The 19,855-nt window shown below is 50.7% G+C and overlaps 1 protein-coding gene across 8 annotated transcripts; it reads left to right on the forward strand.

The window, feature by feature from the left end:
• The first annotated feature begins 265 nt into the window (after positions 1-265).
• LOC132461070 (seizure protein 6-like) lies at positions 266-13,338 on the forward strand. 8 transcript variants are annotated; one of them, XM_060056142.1, is made up of 10 exons: positions 267-539; positions 1,346-1,540; positions 3,363-3,554; positions 4,197-4,391; positions 9,189-9,227; positions 9,538-9,646; positions 10,766-10,862; positions 11,586-12,714; positions 12,749-12,799; positions 13,110-13,338. In XM_060056142.1, the coding sequence occupies exons 1-8, from the start codon at positions 455-457 to the stop codon at positions 11,610-11,612; spliced, it is 939 nt and encodes a 312-aa protein (XP_059912125.1). In that variant the 5' UTR covers positions 267-454; the 3' UTR covers positions 11,613-12,714; positions 12,749-12,799; positions 13,110-13,338. The 8 variants fall into 8 exon arrangements, with proteins under 8 accessions (XP_059912121.1, XP_059912125.1, XP_059912124.1 ...); XM_060056141.1 differs by having other exon boundaries at positions 12,749-12,784; positions 12,816-13,338; XM_060056146.1 differs by having other exon boundaries at positions 11,586-12,654; positions 12,771-12,799.
• Positions 13,339-19,855: the final 6,517 nt, after the last annotated feature.

Genomic DNA, 19,855 nt, shown 5'->3' on the forward strand with positions numbered 1-19,855 from the left:
AACTATTGATTGATACGGTAGTGGGGAGGCATGTGGTCCAGGATGCAGAGCAGGAACCTGAAGGTTTCTGGTTCGACCCCCCGGCTCCTCCTAGCGGAGAGTCGAGGTGTCCCTGAGCGAGACGCCTCACCCTGACCGCTCCTGACCAGCTGGCTGTCGCCCTGCGGGGCTGACTCTGCCGTCGGGGTGTGAGTGTGTGCATGAACGGGTGAATGTGCGGGCAGTGTTGCGCAGCGCTTTGAGCGGCCACTGGTTAGAAAAGCGCAGTATAAACGCAGTCCTTTTACCGTTTACGTGTTTTGATGTTTAACCGCGCTTCCATCGTTTCCCCGCTCGCCCCAGACTGAACCTGGGGAAGAACGACCTCTTGACCTTCTACGACGGGGACGACCTGACGGCGAACATCCTGGGTCAGTACGGCGGCTCGCGGCCGCACTTCAAGCTGTTCACGTCCATGTCCGACGTCACCGTGCAGTTCCAGTCCGACCCGGCCACCAACATCTACGGCTACAACAACGGCTTCGTGGTGCACTTCTTTGGTGAGCCGCACGCACGCACGCACGCACGCACGCACGCACGCACGCACGCACGCACGCACGCACGCACGCACGCACGCACGCACGCACGCACGCACGCACGCACGCACGCACGCACGCACGCACGCACGCACGCACGCACGCACGCACGCACGCACGCACGCACGCACGCACGCACGCACGCACGCACGCACGCACGCACGCACGCACGCACGCACGCACGCACGCACGCACGCACGCACGCACGCACGCACGCATACACGCTCACACGCATACACGCTTGCACGCACGGACATATACATTTTAATTCTTTATTTGCATCCACCAATCACATTACAAGAGACAGGATTCAAATATTTCTGGGATGAGATCGGTCTTTGTTCAAGGGTACAAAAAATATATACACACATATACACACACACACACTTACACACACAGGCCTGCATTTAGGCGCACACACACACGCACACACTCATATTCAAAGACATTCACCAACATGCATGTAGGCACACACCTGAACGCACATGCCTCTACACACACAAGTGCACATGCAGGTATATGGCCCTGCTAGCGCGATGTTCGATATTATCATATTTAATATTATTCGCAAATTTTGCCAATCAGCAAGTACTTACCCCAGAAAAAACAAAGTAAAACACACACACACACACACACACACACACACACACACAGACACACACTAAAAATACAACGAATAAGGATCACTCATCAATCATGTCCGCTGTTTCCTGTGACCGTTCATGCTGACCACGCCCACTCCCCCCCCCCCCCCCCCCCACCGTCTCCAGAGGTGGCCCGTAACGACACCTGCTCGGAGCTGCCGGAGATCAGCAACGGCTGGAAGAGCACGTCCCACCCGGACCTGATCCACGGCACGGTGGTCACCTACCAGTGCTACCCCGGGTTCGAGCTGGGAGGGGCCGAGATCCTCATGTGCCAGTGGGACCTCAGCTGGAGCGCGGACGTCCCCCGCTGCGACCAGGGTGAGAGGGGGGAGGCACGGGTGAGAGGGAGGGGGGGGAGACCAGGGTGAGAGGGGGGAGGCACGGGTGAGAGGGGGGGGGGGGGGAGACCAGGGTGAGAGGGGGGAGGCACGGGTGAGAGGGGGGAGGCACGGGGGAGGGGGGGATAGCGGGACAAGTGAGAGGGGGGGTGGGACCAGGGTGAGGGGGGAGAGACCAGGGTGAGGGGGGAGAGACCAGGGTGAGGGGGGAGAGACCAGGGTGAGGGGGGGTGGGACCAGGGTGAGGGGGGTGGGACCAGGGTGAGGGGGGAGAGACCATGGGGACCAGAACACCTCCTGACGTCCCCCTCTGTTCTGTTGTCTCCTGACATTCTCCTCTGGGTTCCCCTCTGTTCTGTGCTCTTTTTTTTGGGGGGTTTTTTGGGTTGGGTTCGAGTTGGAGGGCTCAGGCCAAGAATGTCAAGCATCTCCACCGCCGGATTTGTAGCAACGTTAAAGACAATTGCTACCAGCCCACTCCAGCACCGAGTTTCGGTTTTGCCCCGTGTACCCAGGTGTTGGCGGAGTGTCAGGGAAGCTGTTGAGGAACACATCGAGTGCAGGCTTGAAGGTAGTCAAGGTTGTGAGGGACTTGATGTTAGGAGGGACCACGTTGTACAGAGCTGATGCACGAGAGGCGAAGGAGTTGAACCTCAGGGTGTTGATGCTGCTGTGCTTGGAGTTGCCCAGTGGCCTAACGTTCTCCTCTGATCTGGTGTCTCCCGAGGTTCTCCTCTGTTCTCCTTTGTCCTTGTGTCTCCTGACCTCCTCCTCTGGTCCTCCTCTGACCCTCCTCTGACCCTCCTCTGGTCCTCCTCTGGTCCTCCTCTGACCCTCCTCTGGTCCTCCTCTGACCCTCCTCTGACCCTCCTCTGTCCTCCTCTGGTCCTCCTCTGGTCCTCCTCTGTCCTCCTCTGGTCCTCCTCTGGTCCTCCTCTGTCCTCCTCTGGTCCTCCTCTGGTCCTCCTCTGTCCTCCTCTGGTCCTCCTCTGTCCTTGTGTCTCCTGACCTCCTCCTCTGGTCCTCCTCTGGTCCTCCTCCTCTGTCCTCCTCTGGTCCTCCTCTGGTCCCCCTCTGGTCCTCCTCTGACCCTCCTCTGGTCCTCCTCTGACCCTCCTCTGGTCCTCCTCTGACCCTCCTCTGGTCCTCCTCTGGTCATCCTCTGGTCCTCCTCTGGTCCTCCTCTGTCCTCCTCTGGTCCTCCTCTGGTCCTCCTCTGGTCCTCCTCTGGTCCTCCTCCTCTGTCCTCCTCTGGTCCTCCTCTGGTCCTCCTCTGTCCTTGTGTCTCCTGACCTCCTCCTCTGGTCCTCCTCTGGTCCTCCTCTGGTCCTCCTCTGGTCCTCCTCCTCTGTCCTCCTCTGGTCCTCCTCTGTCCTCCTCTGGTCCTCCTCTGGTCCTCCTCCTCTGTCCTCCTCTGGTCCTCCTCTGACCCTCCTCTGGTCCTCCTCTGGTCCTCCTCCTCTGGTCCTCCTCTGGTCCTCCTCTGGTCCTCCTCTGGTCCTCCTCTGACCCTCCTCTGGTCCTCCTCTGACCCTCCTCTGGTCCCCCTCTGGTCCTCCTCTGTCCTTGTGTCTGCTGACCTCCTCCTCTGACCCTCCTCTGGTCCTCCTCCTCTGTCCTCCTCTGGTCCTCCTCTGGTCCTCCTCTGTCCTCCTCTGGTCCTCCTCTGTCCTTGTGTCTCCTGACCTCCTCCTCTGGTCCTCCTCCTCTGTCCTCCTCTGGTCCTCCTCTGGTCCCCCTCTGGTCCTCCTCTGTCCTGCTGTCCCCTGACCTCCTCCTCTGGTCCCCCCCCCCCCCCCCAGTGCTGACGTGTCCGGACCCTGGGGCGGTGGAGCATGGCCGCCGCACGCTGTCGGCCCAGCGGCTCTCGGTGGGCTCCACCGTGCAGTACGCCTGTCAGAAGGGCTACCTGCTGGCCGGCGCCGCCGTGCTCACCTGCTGCCGCCGGGACGCCGCCAAGCCCAAGTGGAGCGACCGGCTGCCCAAGTGTGTCCGTGAGTACCGTCGCCGTGGCGATGAGGATGGGGATGATGAGGAGGAGGAGGAGGATGATGATGATGATGATGGGGGGTGTTATGAAAAACTAAGTTTTGTAGGAATTGTGTGTGTGTGTGTGTGTGTGTGTGTGTGTGCGTGTGCGCGCGTGCGTGCGTGCGTGCGTGCGTGCGCGTGCGTGCGTGCATTGATGTGTAGCCGGGTGAGTCTGAGTGTGTGTATGTGTGTAGGTTTTACACAAACACCTACACACACACACACAGACACACACACACACATCCACAATGACATATTTTCCAAGCTATTGAAGCTATTGAAACGCTGACTAGGCATGTTCCCTCTCCAAGATTCTGTCTGTCCTCGTCACTCTTCAAGACGGTGCATGGCCAACTTTAAATGTATATTTTATTTACTTTGTTATTATTCACTCAGTTGAGGGCGTCCGGAGTTCATGCATGCTTCTGCTAGTTCTGAAGGGCAGGAGTGTCAATCAAATGCAATAAAAAATCAATAGGATGGCACTCTGCCCGTTCTAGTTGACCTCTTCAAGATGGCGGTTGGTTGTGTATAGACCTCTTCAAGATGGCGGCGGTCGGTTGTATGTCGACCTCTTCAAGATGGCCTCTCTCCCCTGTCGGCAGCGGAGCGCTACGAGCCGTGCAGGAACCCCGGCGCCCCGTCCACTAGCGTGCAGAGCTCCGAGAAGGCCTTCTACCAAGCGGGGGAGTCGCTCACCTTCTCCTGCCACCCCGGCTACGAGCTGCAGGGGGAGCCCGCCATCGCCTGCGTCCCGGGACACCCATCCCAGTGGAACAGCACGCCGCCCGCCTGCAAAGGTACGACCGGAGATAACCGGTTTACTGGACGATCCAACGCCGTTTCTTCGTACATAGCGTCTTATCCTAGCTGTCTGTGTTGTGTACGGGGAATGGGTTAACCTAGTGATGGTTCGTACATGGCACTCGGTTCTATGACCATCCTTACTGCACCGACGGCGATATATTGTTGTTCTATTTCATTCTTACTGACCGCCAGAGGCAGTGCTTAACACTGGATGTCATCCATCGCGCATGCGCAGGTCGAGTAATTAATATCAAAGAAAGTCACACGTGACCGGGGATGACGTCGGGCCGCCCGTCTATATAAGCCTACGTCACTCTCCAAGATGTCCCTTGTATCTTCTCGTACGAGTACGAAATAAGCTTGAATAGAAAGCAATATTAGCCGGTGACTCTTTGCTGGTAGCCCTGCAACCGCATGGTTGGAGCCACGGATCCGTCCTCCAAGGGCTGCGATTAGTCACGCACGGCTATGTTACGAACGCCGCATACCGGTGCTTTCGCCGGTGAGCTCGGCTCACATTAACGCTAGGCTAACACAGCGTCTTCACCAGCTGTACCGGCTGCTAAGGTAAGTATTCTCTCTGTGTTAAGTAAGAAAAGGGGATCCTGTTTTCGGCACCCACTTAAGCTTACGTCTCGTTTTGTTTGCCTCGCTGCAGCGGAGAAGGCCATTACCGGCATTTGCTGCCTTTTGTGGCAACTTTTGTTTCAGTTAATTAAAGGCTCCTTGACGAGTGTTTTCGCTCGTTAAAGTGTGTACTCCCTGGTTTGGAATTTAAGAGCACCCCATTACGGTTAAGGCTAATGGGTAAATAAGAAAAAATAAAAACACTGTTTTAGTTTGAGTTTCTTGCGTTGTGCAGTTGCTGCCCTTTTGTTGAATTATTATTGTCGGGTGCTTTCGCTCAGTAGTAACCACTTCACTCTGGAAAAATACTATTTTGGATAGCTTAACTCCCCCAGCATGTTAGGCTCACATGGTTGCCGCACTTGCATGGCTCCACTGCTAGCCCTAGATGGACATGATGAATGCCCCGCATGCCTCGGTGTGGTCCACCTGAGGGAGGGGCTGTCCGACGATCAGTGTATGAATTGCAGTTTCATGCCACATGGGCTGAAAGAGTCAAGACTAGCCGAGGTGGAAGGACCTCAGGTTGAAGGTGAGCTTCCCCCGCCTGGAAGAGAACCAGTTGTAAGGGTACGCTCCCCACCCAGGGCTGCCCCGCCAAGAAAGAAGGTTAGGAAGGCTGACGGTTATGCTGCCAAAGTAGACAAGCTACTGTCAGAGTTCGCTAAGATTAAGAGTTTGCTCTTTAACCTTATGCCAGTAAGGTTAGCGTCAACCCAGATGTCAATCCCTCAGGTTGAGGCTCCAACTACGCCAGAATGAGATGCCCTGTCTACGAGGGCATCCTGTAGCCAGTTCTTTGAGGACAGGCCGGGACAGGGCGAGGTAGAGGCTTCTACCCAGGCTTCTGAAGACTACTCCCAGCATGTAGGGAGTGGGTCTAGGGCAGGCTCAGAAGCTTCCCGGGCCACGGTTAAGCCAGTGGTCCAACTGGCACTGGCACGCTTAGGGTTGGATGAGGCTCCAGCAGCAATTGCTCCAGCTAGTGCATTCTTTAGGCGTGTCCCGCCACAAGATACTTTTTCTGTTACTCCCTCCCAGCCATATATTGAGGAGCTTCACAGATGCCGGCCAGACCCCAGATCTCTATCTCATCCCACCAGTGACAGCAGGGCCTTGGCTTCAATGCAGAATGCCCGCAAGCATGGACTTGACCGAATGCCAGCCGTAGAGCCGACCATTGCCTCCCTCATTGTGGCACCAGAGGAGGTGTTGAGGCCGAAGGCTCGCTGTCCCAGGCCACATTGTCGCATCACTGATGACCTATTAATTAAAGTGCTATGACACAGCGGAACGTATGGGCCGTATCGGGAACTCCTCCACAGAGTCTAAGTGACTCTACATCTTTGCAGGCGTTTGCCTTCATGACCAGAGAGCTTGGTAGGCTGATGGCGTCGCTTACACTGGCTCGCTGCCAGGTATGGCTGGCCCAGTCCCCATTATCAGAGCCATGCCGGAGAACCCTCCGCACTCTCCCCGTAGTTCCGGGAGAGCTGTTTGGCCCAGCAGCACAACAGGCCTTGGATCGTGGCATCCAGGCTAACCAGACACGGCAGCAGTTTGCTAGCCTTCGGGGAGCTACATCGCTACCGAGACAGCAGCCTCCACAAGGTTATGGCACCAATCGTCCTCTGCCGCTAGCACGTCCTAGTGGTTATCTCAGGACCTCACCAGCTCCTGAGCGACCCTATCAACCCCGTCGCGCTCCCACAAGACCTGCACCCCAGGCACAGAGGGGTCGGGGTCGGGGTTCCCCCCCCCCCCAGGCTTCCCAAAAGGACGTGGGGGCAGGTACTGACGGCTCAGGGCCGGGCGTCGGGCCCTACGCCCAGCAGCACCTCATTTGCTGGGGAAGTTGCAGTACAGACCCTTGGGTGGTGGCCACGCTTTCCAAGGGGTACAATCTCCAATTCCGACGCCGGCCCCCACTTTTCAGCGGGATCAGACTGACTACAGTCCGCGATCCCACAAGGCGACAGGCCCTCAGCCAGGAGGTATCCACCCTCCTGGAGAAGAAGGCCATCGAGATCGAGAAGGTGGGTTTTACCCACCCTCTTTTTTAGTTCCAAAAAAAGAGGGTGGGTTTCGCCCTATACTGGACTTACGAGGGCTGAACAGTTTTCTGAAAGTATTTCCCTCTCACATGCTAAATACAGCGGAAGTGCTGTCCCTCTCTGGTTCTCTCTGTCAGAGACGGGTCCGATGGGACAGGATGCCTTGGCCCATCCATGAGGGTTAACTCTACACAGAGCTCAGAAGGGGAGCCACAGACCCCTGCTGGTTGACCCAAACTGGGCAGGGAGACCTTGGTTTCCAGTAATGTACAGGCTGCTAGACGGAGATCCATGCTGCCTGCCGAAGAGGCGGGACCTGCTCTCACAGCTGGCGGGCCACATCTGGCACCCCAGACCAGAGTGCCTGCAGCTAGGGGTTTGGCCCTTGAGGGGCCTGATCCACTTATAATGGAATGTGACCAGGAGGTAGTTCAAACCATCATAGACTCAAGAGCTCCCTCCACCAGGGCACTTTATGCTAACAGGTGGAAGATGTTTGCAAAGTGGTGTGAGGCTCAGAGAGAGGTACCGGAGTGTTCCTCAGTGCCAATTATACTGCGTTTTTTGAAGTCCTTACTGGAAAGGAAGCTATCTGCTTCCACTTTAAGGGTCTATGTGGCTGCCATTTCATCCAGACACATTAAGGTTGATAGCCAGACGGTGGGGTCTCATTCTTTGGTGACCCGATTTCTTAAAGGAGCCCAGCGGAGGAACCCCCCACGGGATGTCAAGGCTCCCTCATGGGACCTACCTCTGGTACTTGGAGCCCTCCGTCGCTCCCCGTTTGAGCACCTGGATCAGGCGCCACTGAAATGGCTGTCGGCAAAGGTTGCCTTTCTTCTAGCGATCGCGTCAGCCAAGCGTGTGAGTGAGCTTCATGCGTTGTCAGTGAGTGAACAGTGGCACAGGGGTGGCACTGAGGCCTAACCCATCATTGAGATGTTACATACAGGAAACTGCTGGTTTTCGCCAGTCTGATGGCCTGTTTGTCTGCTACGGGGGCCCGAGGAAGGGGCAAGCGCTGTCCAGACAGAGGCTTTCCAAGTGGGTGGTGGAGGTAATTGAGGAGGCATACAAGTCAAGAGGACTGCCTTTGCCTCTTAACATCAGAGGCCATTACACCAGGAGTGTCTCCACCTCCTGGGCAGCACTACGAGGAGTGCCTCTAAGGGAGATTTGTGCAGCGGCCTCCTGGGTTTCAGCGTGCACCTTTGCCCGATTTTACAGAGTCAATGTAGATGCTCACCACGCAGTGGCTGTATCTGTTTTTTAAGCTCTGCCTCTGGCGGTCAGTAAGAATGAAATAGAACGGGAGTTACATATGTAACTATGGTTCTATGAATTCTGGATGACCGCCAGAGTTCTCTGTCACTCGGAATCTTGCAAGGAGATTCTGAAGGGACATCTTGGAGAGTGACGTGGGCTTATATAGACGGGCGGCCCGACGTCATCCCCGGTCACGTGTGACTTTTTTGATATTAAATACTCGACCTGCGCATGCGCAGTTACATACGTAACTTACGTATGAACCGTAGTTACATACGTAACTCTCGTTTCTCTTTCTTCAGACAACTGTACTTACTGTAAGTCACTTTGGATAACAGCGTCTGCTAAATGCCCTTAATGTAAATGTACATGTTAGTCTACGCACACACAACCCAGTCTCACGGAAATATGTGACACTGTCACGTCATCAATGCACAAATTTCAAACTCATTCGAAAAAGAAGAGATGAAGCGGATACCTTTTTATCGTTGCGGTTTGCCTACAGAGCAGCGCACCTGCATTAAATATATCTGTGAATTGTCACAATTTCCCAGAATCAAAGGTGAAAGTAGAAACGGGTGGCCAAAAGCTATATTGTTAGAAATGTATGCTTTTGGCCCGAAAAAATTGGAATTAAGTGTCCCAGATCAAGAATGAATAGATTAAATGACGTGACAGAGTCACGTATTTCCGTGAGACTGGGTTGGCACACAAGATGGCACGCTGAGGATGTTAAGAAATCATGACCCAACCTAATAACTTTTATTCACTAGTATTTATTCAATTAAAGCTGTTCTTATATTTGATTTCCCTTTCTGAACGTCCGGTGACTCTGTGTTTCAGCTTCAACCAGCAAGTTTGTGAACGAGCGAAGGCTGGACGGTACGTCTTATCACTACAATCAAACTTATATCTATTGAAAGAAAGTAACGTGAAGTTATGCATTTTTTTTCTTTTCTTTTATGTATAATGTGTTATTTTTTTATTTCTACATTGTGGTCATTACAAACATATTTTATACATTTCATAATATCTTTTCCTTGATGGATTTGTTATGAGAAAAAAACATTTTTGTCATCTCTGCATTTAATTATTTATTTTTATTTTTATCAATGTATTTTTCTATATTATTTTGTTCATATTTAAAACGAGTACCTTCCTCCGTGCTCTGAGCGTGCTGTCTGTGTTCCAGTGGCCAGCCCGGAGCTGGACCTGGAGGGCTCCAACGTGGCGCTGGTGGTGTTGGTCCCGGCCGTGGTGGTGCTGCTGGCCGTCCTGGCCGTCTACGTCTACTTCACCAAGTAAGACCCCGTCGCCATGGGGACCAGGAACTCACTACACCGAATATATCACTACGTGACCAGAATCTAACTATAAACACACAGCATGTCGCTACGGTGACCAGAAACTAACTTTAAACTAGACAGAATATATTGCTATGGTGAACAGAAACTAACCATAAACTACAGAGCACATCGCTATGGTGACCAGAAACTAACTATAACTACACTGGATATCGCTATGGTGACTAGAAATTAACTTTAAACTACACCTTATTAGCCTGGTCCTACCAGACCATCGTACTTCATTTAATTTGTACAGAAGGTCTGGAACTGCCCAATAGACAAACGTTCACTCACTTGGAGGCGGGTGTCTGTTGAAGTTTTAAAAAGATTGGATCTGCCCAGTGCTGCTCTGGATCTGCCATAACCAATCGCATAGCGTTTTGGTCGTGACGTATGTCATGCGACGGGACCGGCTCCTTCGCCACTAACGGAGCCAGCTGGAAAATCAAACTTTTCCCGAACCCGGTGGGGAGAAGCGCCACAACATCATGGCCACCCACAAAACTCTGCAAAGTTAGTTCTTGTTACGGCTTTAATTGATCGATATTCGGCAGCGATCCCACAACAGACCGAATAGCTTCTCTCGTATCCTTCTCCATTGTCTTCCTGGTCTTCCTCTGACTACAACTGAAACTGGCGCGCGACCTCGACGTCATCGTTCTCAGCCACTCCCTCTGTTCGCTGATTGGACCGCCAAAAATCGGGCTTCCAAGGAACCCATGCATATGAAGCAGACCCAGACCTAGTACTGAAGTGAAATGAAAATTGAGTGGAAGTAGGTAGGTGGGCGGTGCCAGGCTAACACCTTATATCGCCACGGGGACCAAACACAAAGTATAAGCTACATCAAAAATCGCTATGTGACCAAAAATGTACTATAAACTTCACCGGATATCGCTACGGTTACTAAACCGTAGCAATAAACTACACAGAATATCGCTTCGGTGGCCGAAGTCAAGGTATTAGAAACAACATGGAATATCGTCACGGTGACCAAACAAAACATATTTAGTCAACTTATCAAATATTTTCTTCGACTCCGTCATTCAGTCTGTGTTTTGTTTCCGATCGCAGACTACAGGGGAAGTCGGTCCGAATGCCGTCGTCGCTGCCGCCCTACGACAACATGACGGAGGAGTCGGCGTTCGACAACCCCGTGTACGAGAGAGGCGTAAGTACGGCGGGGCTGAACCTGCAGGACGTGGGCTCACACGACACCAGCGTGCTGTCCTGAAGCCCGGCGTCATCTCATGTCTCACCAGCAGAGGGCGCCACTTAGCGGTCCATCAGCTGTTTACTTCACCAATGACAACATGAATTTGTGGATCTGCATGTGTCGGTCCCAATTCATATTGTGAACATTTTATTTTTGTTATTTATTTATTTTTATTTATTCATTCATACCGTCATTTATGTTGACATCTTCACTAACATTTCATTATTTATTTATTTATTTTCATTTTTATTTATTTTCATTTGTATTATTGTTCATGTCACGTCCATGCTGTGTAGCACTCCACCATTCATGTGTTCATGTATTCCTGTTGTCATTGTTTATTTGTATCATCCATCTTGTTTGTGTTGTCATCATCATCTACCACGATCAAAGATGTCTTCATGACCGCATGAATGCAGATGTACTTCACTGGTATTTATTCATCTTTAAAGTTCAACCATTTCTAACAAACAGTGAAGCTTAATGCTTTTGTATAATATGTTTGATATCTTAATTTTGTAAAGTAAAATATGAGAACCTCTACTGCATGATTAAGGCAGCGTTTCCCATTTCGGCGGTTCGTCCAGTGTTGATGAAACCACACAGTGTTTCCTGCTCACTGTTCTCTCCTGTTCCCATCGTCACCCCCCCCCCCCATCCCACTCCCTCTGGTTCCAGCACCGGAAGACCCACTCGACCTACTAACTGCCCCCCCCCCCCCCCCCGGGCCCCACCCAGGAGGCCGAAAGACTTTGAGGGGACCCTGGCCATCCCCCCCCCCCCCCCCCCACTCCAGAGGCTGATGCTCCAACCTAACATGGAGGCCTGCTCATCCTGCAGCCATCGTATCGACTACCTCTCTCAACCTCGCCGCCATCTTCTCGTCCTCCCGTCGTTTATTATTCAACGTTCCCGACGCGACACTCCGATCAGCATCCGACCGAACCAAATTATTCTGTGGCGGATTAATTCATCAGCGCCATAGGTTTAACTTTCTCTTCGTTTCAGTCTTGTTTTCCACTCTGCTTCACCCTGTTTTAATACCTTTACGGAATATCGTTTTTTTCTTCTCTCACTGTTAGAATAAGGTTTGCTATAAGGCGTTTGTTTCCCCCTCACTGCCCGCATCTCCAGGCTGTACTAGATTGTGTTCCATGTTTCTGTCCTTTAACAAACCACTCTGTGCTTATCGTGGATTTTTCTGGGGAAAGTTTATTCTTTTTATTACTTGTTGTTGGGATTGCAGGTTTTCATTTGTTTTAACACCAAAAGAGAGAAACAGAGAGCAGGTGGAGTGGACCAACTTTTCAGTTTAACGACGTACCTGTAACGTTCAGAAGACACGATCACCTTGTCATGCTAACTGTGCAACTCTTTCATTTTCCCTGTCTTGATCTGTTTATGTATTTATTTGATTTGACTGCGGTTTAGTTATCCAGTACAGAGAACAGAAAGACTCGGGGAGGCTCCGCGGAGAATGAACTTTCCAGTCTTGTATTTTAGACAATCTTTTCTTTAGCACAAGAACCAGGAGTACCCATCAGAGACTGAAGACTGGAACCTATCCCGACGCAGACCCCACCACCCCACGGAGACGCTGGGGTGGAGAGGAGAGACATTTTTTGTTTGTTCCCTAAAGACCGGAGAGGAGAGAGGGTTTAAAGCTCAAAGACCGGCCTGGAAGAGAGAGGTGAGAGGGTTTAAAGGTTGAAGAGGGCCTGGAAGAGAGAGAAGAGAGGGTTTAAAGGTTGAAGAGGGCCTGGAAGAGAGAGAAGAGAGGGTTGAAGAGGGCCTTGAAGAGAGAGAAGTGAGGGTTTGAAGCTTGAAGACCAGCCTGGCAGGGAGAGGAGTGAGGGTTTGAAGCTTGAAGACCGGGAGTTGAGGGTTTGAAGGTTGAAGAGCAGGGAGGTGGAGGGTTTGGAGGTTGAGGACCAGGGAGGTGGAGGGTTTGGAGGTTGAGGACCAGGGAGGTGGAGGGTTTGGAGGTTGAAGACCCGGTTGGTGGAGGGTTTGGAGGTTGAGGACCCGGTTGGTGGAGGGTTTGGAGGTTGAAGACTGGGGTGGTGGAGGGTTTGGAGGTTGAGGACCCGGTTGGTGGAGGGTTTGGAGGTTGAGGACCCGGTTGGTGGAGGGTTTGGAGGTTGAGGACCCGGTTGGTGGAGGGTTTGGAGGTTGAGGACCCGGTTGGTGGAGGGTTTGGAGGTTGAGGACCAGGGAGGTGGAGGGTTTGGAGGTTGAGGACCCGGTTGGTGGAGGGTTTGAAGCCAGCACCGCATCGCATCGCCTGCTGAGAACGGAGCATTCTTCTGAGTAGCCAAACATTTCGTTAATAGGAAAGGCGATGAAGCGAATAATGTGAATTAAAAAAGCGACAATGGGGCTGAATTACTTGTACTGCTCATTCTAATGGAAATAAAGTATTTTAAACGTGGATCTATTGACGTTAGTATAGAGGTACACCTTTCCTTTTGATGGTTTTTCATTTACAATATGACTTTACAATCAGTCACATTTATGCTTGGCTGGTGACCTTTAACTAAAGATGATATGTTAATGGTGTATTTATATATAATTTGCATCTCCAAAAAAAGGATACCGATAAATTAATTTCTCATTAACCTCTGTACTTTCTTATCAGAGATGCATACTCACTATAGAAATATAAAACCAAACCTAAGCACTATCATGATTTAGATTAACACTCACCTTCCTCACAAGAATCTGTGATATAACGATGAATCCACAACGTGAAATCTGTAACAAACTATTTAACGTGTCATCAGTGGCAACATGCAGCAACACAAAACCTACCCATAATGCCTTCCTTCATTAGCGCCATGGAATGGAGACACTGTTCATTACTTCTTCAAGCTCAAGCCTCAATATAAAAAAAAAAACGGAATTAGCGGAACACTTTGGTTGTTTTAATTTAATTGGATTGTAGATGCCTATTTGTGTTTTCTGGTAAACGCATAGCAAATGACTTTCCTGTCCGTCGGAGAGGCTTGGGACTCGTTCCCTGGGGCGGGCTGGGAGGAAACTCATTTCAGCTCTCCTATTTACATAGAAGTCAAATGAGGGGAAGCCACAGAAATATGATTAAATTCACAGTGAATCTGTGAATACTTTAATACCCTTCTTTTGTTCATAGACTGAACAATAAGAAACGCTTTAAACATGCAGTCTGATAATCGGGTCCTCATACAGCATGTGTGCCACCTGTGTACATGTTTTTAGATTAATAAATGAGCTTGCAAATACTAATGTATGTAGGCCTACATATTTTTTTACTTTTAAATATATGCATATTAAATGCTGGCGAATATATTATAATACAAAGGTGCGGTCCAGTTGTGTGTGGTTGGTTCGGTGGATTTTAACGGACAGAGAGATTAAGCATAATCCCCTCGTTAGTTAAATTCACCTTTAACCGTTCTGGTCAGGTCAAGTAGGCTATGTCCGGCCCTATAGTCGCAGCAGGGGCATCACAGACCACGGCCATCTAAAGGACGTTCTTCTGACATTGACCTTGGTTTATTCTTTCATTCCAATTGTGGGAAAATCTGTTGATCTATTTCAGATTTATATAGGCCTAAATTTTTAAAGATTTACAGAAAAAAAAAGATCAGAGGAATTATGGGTAGGCCTATTGCGTGAAAGCACTACACACTTAGGTTAATGTATTTTCATTTTGTGAATGTTGAGGTCATAGAATACTAAATTAGTAATTTTGAAGAAACCTTCTCATGTGGATACATGTGTATTTCGGCCTACGTTAATAATTCACGATAGTACGTTTTCCACAACCACCACCAGATGGCAGTGTCGTCATTGTTAACGCGAAAGACCGTTGCTTGAAATGCAGTTGACCTCAAATACAGCGAATAAAAGTACGGAGAACTTTTTCTGTGGATACGAATAAGAATTCATTCTTATATTCCATAAACGTCGTCGGCTCAATGTGTAATGATTGTTGCAATGGGTCACTAACACTTTTATCCAAAGCAAGTTGCAGTGATAGACCTTTCATTGAGGAGCAGGTGATTATAGGGTCTCTGAAGGACGCCTACAGGTGAGATCAGACACTGTGGACCAAACCCAGAACCTTTCGTCTGGGAGTCACACAGCACAGCCTGGAGCCATTACCCTGCCTCCGAAGTAGACTGAAACATCGAGTAGGCCTATTCCTAACCTCAGCACAACGAGCGTTTGGTTGATCCCAGAGCAGCAACACGCACAGAAACCCGTCAGCCGGGAGAGGAAAGGTGAGCCTGGACTTGCATACTTTGATTAACGTATCCGCTAAATTACTAAGTTAAGGTACTGTGAATGTATTGTTGGTTGAATGCAATTGTGTGCTAATGGACGTGTTTCGTTCGAAAACGACTGCATTAAGCTAACCTTACAGTCACAATTCTCCCAGTACCCATTAACGCGGCCCATCCCACGGCCGGCCACTAGATGGCACTGCTCCCCCTGTCCGCCCCGACGGGCTATTTCGGTGATATTTTTAATTCTCCACGCTTCACCACGGAGGGCAGCTCTGACACCTGACCTAATCCGAGCCCCCCGTGCACCGCTGGCGAGCTGCTTAGCACGGCTACGGAACGAGATGGTTCACAATTAAAGCGAAACGGGCCCTGCTCATAATCCAACGGAGACCGCGACATGGCAATTAACCCACTAATACAGTCGCCCATTAGAGACCCTCCCGGCCGCCGTAGGGCTGGAGCTGAGCCGCATTAGGAGACAGAGTTTAATGTAATGACCCATTCAACGGATTCTCGCTCTTTTCTTTCTTTTTGTGCATTAAATTATATGTAGTGTGGCCACTAAGTTTAGACTGGTCGAGAGAGAGAGAGAGAGAGAGAGAGAGAGAGAGAGAGAGAGAGAGAGAGAGAGAGAGAGAGAGAGAGAGAGAGAGAGAGAGAGAGAGAGAGAGAGAGAGAGAGAGAGAGGGAGAGGGAGGGAGAGGGAGGGAGAGGGAGGGAGAGAGAGAGAGTGAGAGAGATAAAGAGTGTGAGAGAGAGAGAGAGAGAGAGTGGAAGTGAGACAGAGAGAGAGAGTGAGTGGAAGCGAGACTGAGAGAGAGAGAGAGTGAGTGGAAGCGAGACTGAGAGAGAGAGAGAGAGAGGAGAGAGAGAGAGAGAGAGAGAGAGAGAGAGAGAGAGAGAGAGAGAGAGAGAGAGAGAGAGAATACAAATATTGATGCTGTGTGTATGTTTGTGTGTCTCATCTGGGATTTCACCCTTTGGCATGGCCTGATATTATGATTATGAATATGTTTGTGCTTATATTATTATTATTATTAATAATAATATTACTAATATTAATTTCACATTGTACAACACAAAAGTGAAATAACTGAAGTAATAAGTGATCTGTAGAAAACAGATACATAACATAAACACACACACAAACACAGTCGCTTACATGTAAACCCATCCACACACAGACTCTCACATGTACACACACACACACACACCACACACACACACACACACACACACACACGCACATTTGCATATAATAACCAGCACTACGTGAAGCAGACTGTACTTCATAGAGTCCTTCACCTCCACATGTTGGGTTTAATTGTGTTGTGCGTTGAGTGTTGAGTGTTGAGTGTTGAGTGTTGTGTGTTGAGTGTTGTGTGTTGAGTGTTGGGTGTTGGGTGTTGGGTGTTGAGTGTTGTGTGTTGTGTGTTTGTTTTGTGTGTTAATAAGGCTCCGCTCTGCACAACACAAGCACGTGTTTATTTTCCCTACATTTACTTTCAAATCAATTTCCCGCCAGCAGAGTTATTTTCCCCCGTAATGAATGGGTTTGCTTAGACGGGGCTTTATTAGTGTGGGGTGGGACATGCGTGAGGGACGTGTGTGTGGACGCCCTGCATCGCGGGAACGACACCAATCAAAACACAATCAAATTGGTCCGTAAATCTCAGCAATGGCTTCTGTTATTGGAGCCTGAACCGAAAACGAAACACGCCTGGACTTAAATCATGTTTCATGATTTGAAATCATGTTTAAGTCTTGTGGTAATATAGAGGAGCGTCAACATCTTCATCACATGATCTCTAATCCTCTTTGTCACATGTTCTCGACTCTTCATCACATGATATCTACTCCTCTTCATCCCATGTTATCTACTCTTCATCGTCACATGATCTATACTCTTCATCACATGTTATCTAATCTTCATCATATGATCTCTACTGCTCTTCATCACATGATCTCTACTCCTCTTCGTCACATGATCTAAACCCTTTATCACATGTTCTCTACTCCTCTTCATTACCTGTTTTCTACTCTTCATCACAGGATCTCTATTCTATATATAATGAACAATCTACTAATTATTACTAAGTGATGTTTCTATTATTTAAACATCATCCATAATTTTGTTCCTTTTATTTTGAAGCACATCACTTTGCAAGCTACTCTTGAAGGAATAAATTGCAGATCTTTCAATTGGCTTCTCTAAAACAGTTATCTTTAAATTGTATTCATCGTCCATATCATCTATGCAGTATGCACCCGTGACTCCATCGGTATCCAATGTCTGAAATTAAAGCAATTTCTGTGTTTAATCCGACATGGGTAAAAACAAAAGAAAAACAAACAGCAGGATTACAATGGGAGGTACGTTTTACGACAGTGTCAGCCACTAATACTACAACTTCTACTACTACTACTACTACACTTACCACTGTCCAAACAAAAGCATACCTTTCCAAAGTAAATCTTCATCTCATTTGGGTAAAGACATACAAACTGGAAACCATCTCAGACATAATGTCTATGTTTTTATCACAGCCTGCTTTAGAAACAGAGCAGATCGCAAAAGACGCAGTCTCCCAAGCTGGGAGGAATGAAGGTAGTCTCCCCCCCCCCCGTAGGAGTGGGATCCCAGTGGAGCCCCCCCCCCCCCCCCCCCCCCCCCCCAGCCACCATCGCTGAGCCGCTGTCTGTGTGCATGTGTATGTATGGACCCACAGAGAGAGAGAGAGAGGGGCGAGCGAGCAAAGGCCTTTACTTCCAGGGTCCTGGATGATGGGATTGAGAGAAGATGACAATAGAGAGTGAGAGAGAGCAAGAGAGAGAGAGAGAGAGCGAGAGAGAGAGAGAGAGAGAGAGAGAGAGAGAGAGAGAGAGAGAGAGAGAGAGAGAGAGAGATACAGAGAGAGAGAGAGAGAGAGAGAGAGAGAGAGAGATACAGAGAGAGAGGAGAGAGAGAGAGAGAGACAGAGACAGAGAGAGATACAGAGAGAGAGAGAGAGAGAGAGACAGAGCGAGAGAGAGAGAGGGAGGAGAGAGACAGAGCAAGACAGAGAGAGAGGGAGAGAGAGAGGGGGGAGGAGAGAGAGAAAGAGGGGGAGGAGAGAGAGAGGAGAAAAAGAGGGGGAGAGCAGAACGAAATAGGGAAGAGGATGAGAGGGAGAGAGAGAGAGGAGGCTGAGCGAGAGAGGGAGAGAGAGTGAGACAAAGGGGTGGAGGAGGGCTGATCCGACCAGACACTAATGCGGCGTGACATCTCTGAAATGAATCCCTGGTCGTGGTGGCGAGGGGCCGTCCTCCAGAGAGGGGGGGATAAAGCCGGCTGTAAATGATGTTTGATTAGTATTTAGATCATGTACCTGGCCGGCCGGCCCACTGTCAGCCGCGCTCCGCTCACACTGTCCTGCTGTCCGGCCCGGTCTCCGAGCCCGTCTGTATTCATTACACTCTCTCGCCCGTCGCCTCGCGGCCGACGGTACGGCCGTTGGACCCCGTACGCCGGCGGCGTGTGGCTCAGGAGGTAGAGCGGGTCGGCTGGTCACCAGAAGGTCGCCGGTTCGATCCCCGGCTCCTCCTGTCGAGGTGTCCCTGAGCGAGACGCCTCACCCTCACTGCTCCCGACGAGCTGGCTGTCGCCCTGCGTGGCTGACCCCGCGGTCGGTGTGTGGATGCGTGCATGAACGGGTGAATGTGAGGCAGTGTTGTAAAGCGCTTCGAGTGGCCACTGGTTAGAAGAGTGCTGTATAGTGACGTCCATTTACCATTCATAGCGGTTCAGAGATGATGTGATGAAGAGGAGATGATGGAAGGGCTGGAGAGCTGCTCCTGATTCAGGGAGGGCCAACGCGGTTTGCCCCCTGCGAAAAGCAGAAGAGGGAGACAATGCCCATCACCTTACATGAGGGCTGCAACTCACTTTAAACCCTCAGCTTCTTTAACCCCACGTTCTATAGTGGGTGGTGGTCTTCTCCCAGCCAGGAGGCTCTAGGTCCGATCCTCCGTGCCAGCACTCGACCTGCAGCCGCCATCCACCAGAGAGATGCCCCCAGAACAACATGCTCGCAGCACGCGATATCAACCAACATGGCACCGCCAAAGGACACGCTCCGATGGCGGGACATTTGAAACAGACCAACGTTGACTTACTGTGGGTTTGTTGTGGTCATTTGTAGGAACACACGGTTTGTTTATCGAGACACGTCACCCGGACTAGCCTCTGTCTCTCAGACCTCCGGCCGCGGCGGGGGCGGGGCTAGCCTGGGTGGGGGGGGGGAGGGGAGAGAGCCAGGGGCCAGCGGGGGGCCCCCAGTCGACTCGTTCTATATGTACATTAGTACTGAACCCTCCTGTTTGCTTACAGCTTAGCAGCCAGCAGGCAGCCGGGCCCCCGCACGGCAAACAGGCCACCCGGAGAGCGGCCTAATACCTGGCTGTCGCTGCCTGTTTGTTCATGCACCGCAGCATCTTAACAAGGTATTACCCCCCTCACCCCCCTCACCCCCCTCACCCCCCCCCTCCCTGAAGCCACCGGGGGGGGGGGGGGGGGGGGCAAATTGCAAAAATGTAGAAATTGGGTGAAGTGGGAGATTTGTGCATATCTATGAATAAAGAGGAATGAACGCTCTGCCTTCTAACACTGAGGATAATGATAGCTTCTCAGCAGGTGGA

This window comes from Gadus macrocephalus, chromosome 7 (genome assembly GCF_031168955.1).
Source record: "Gadus macrocephalus chromosome 7, ASM3116895v1".
Classification (NCBI taxonomy): Eukaryota; Metazoa; Chordata; class Actinopteri; order Gadiformes; family Gadidae; genus Gadus; species Gadus macrocephalus.

Bases quoted from the DNA above. Each gene is read 5' to 3' on its own strand.
- LOC132461070 (XM_060056138.1), top strand. From the start codon at position 455: ATGTCCGACGTCACCGTGCAGTTCCAGTCCGACCCGGCCACCAACATC. The intron at 9,228-9,537 runs GTACGTCTTATC...TCTGTGTTCCAG, and splicing joins GAACGAGCGAAGGCTGGACG to TGGCCAGCCCGGAGCTGGAC. The intron at 9,647-10,765 runs GTAAGACCCCGT...TTCCGATCGCAG, and splicing joins GTCTACGTCTACTTCACCAA to ACTACAGGGGAAGTCGGTCC.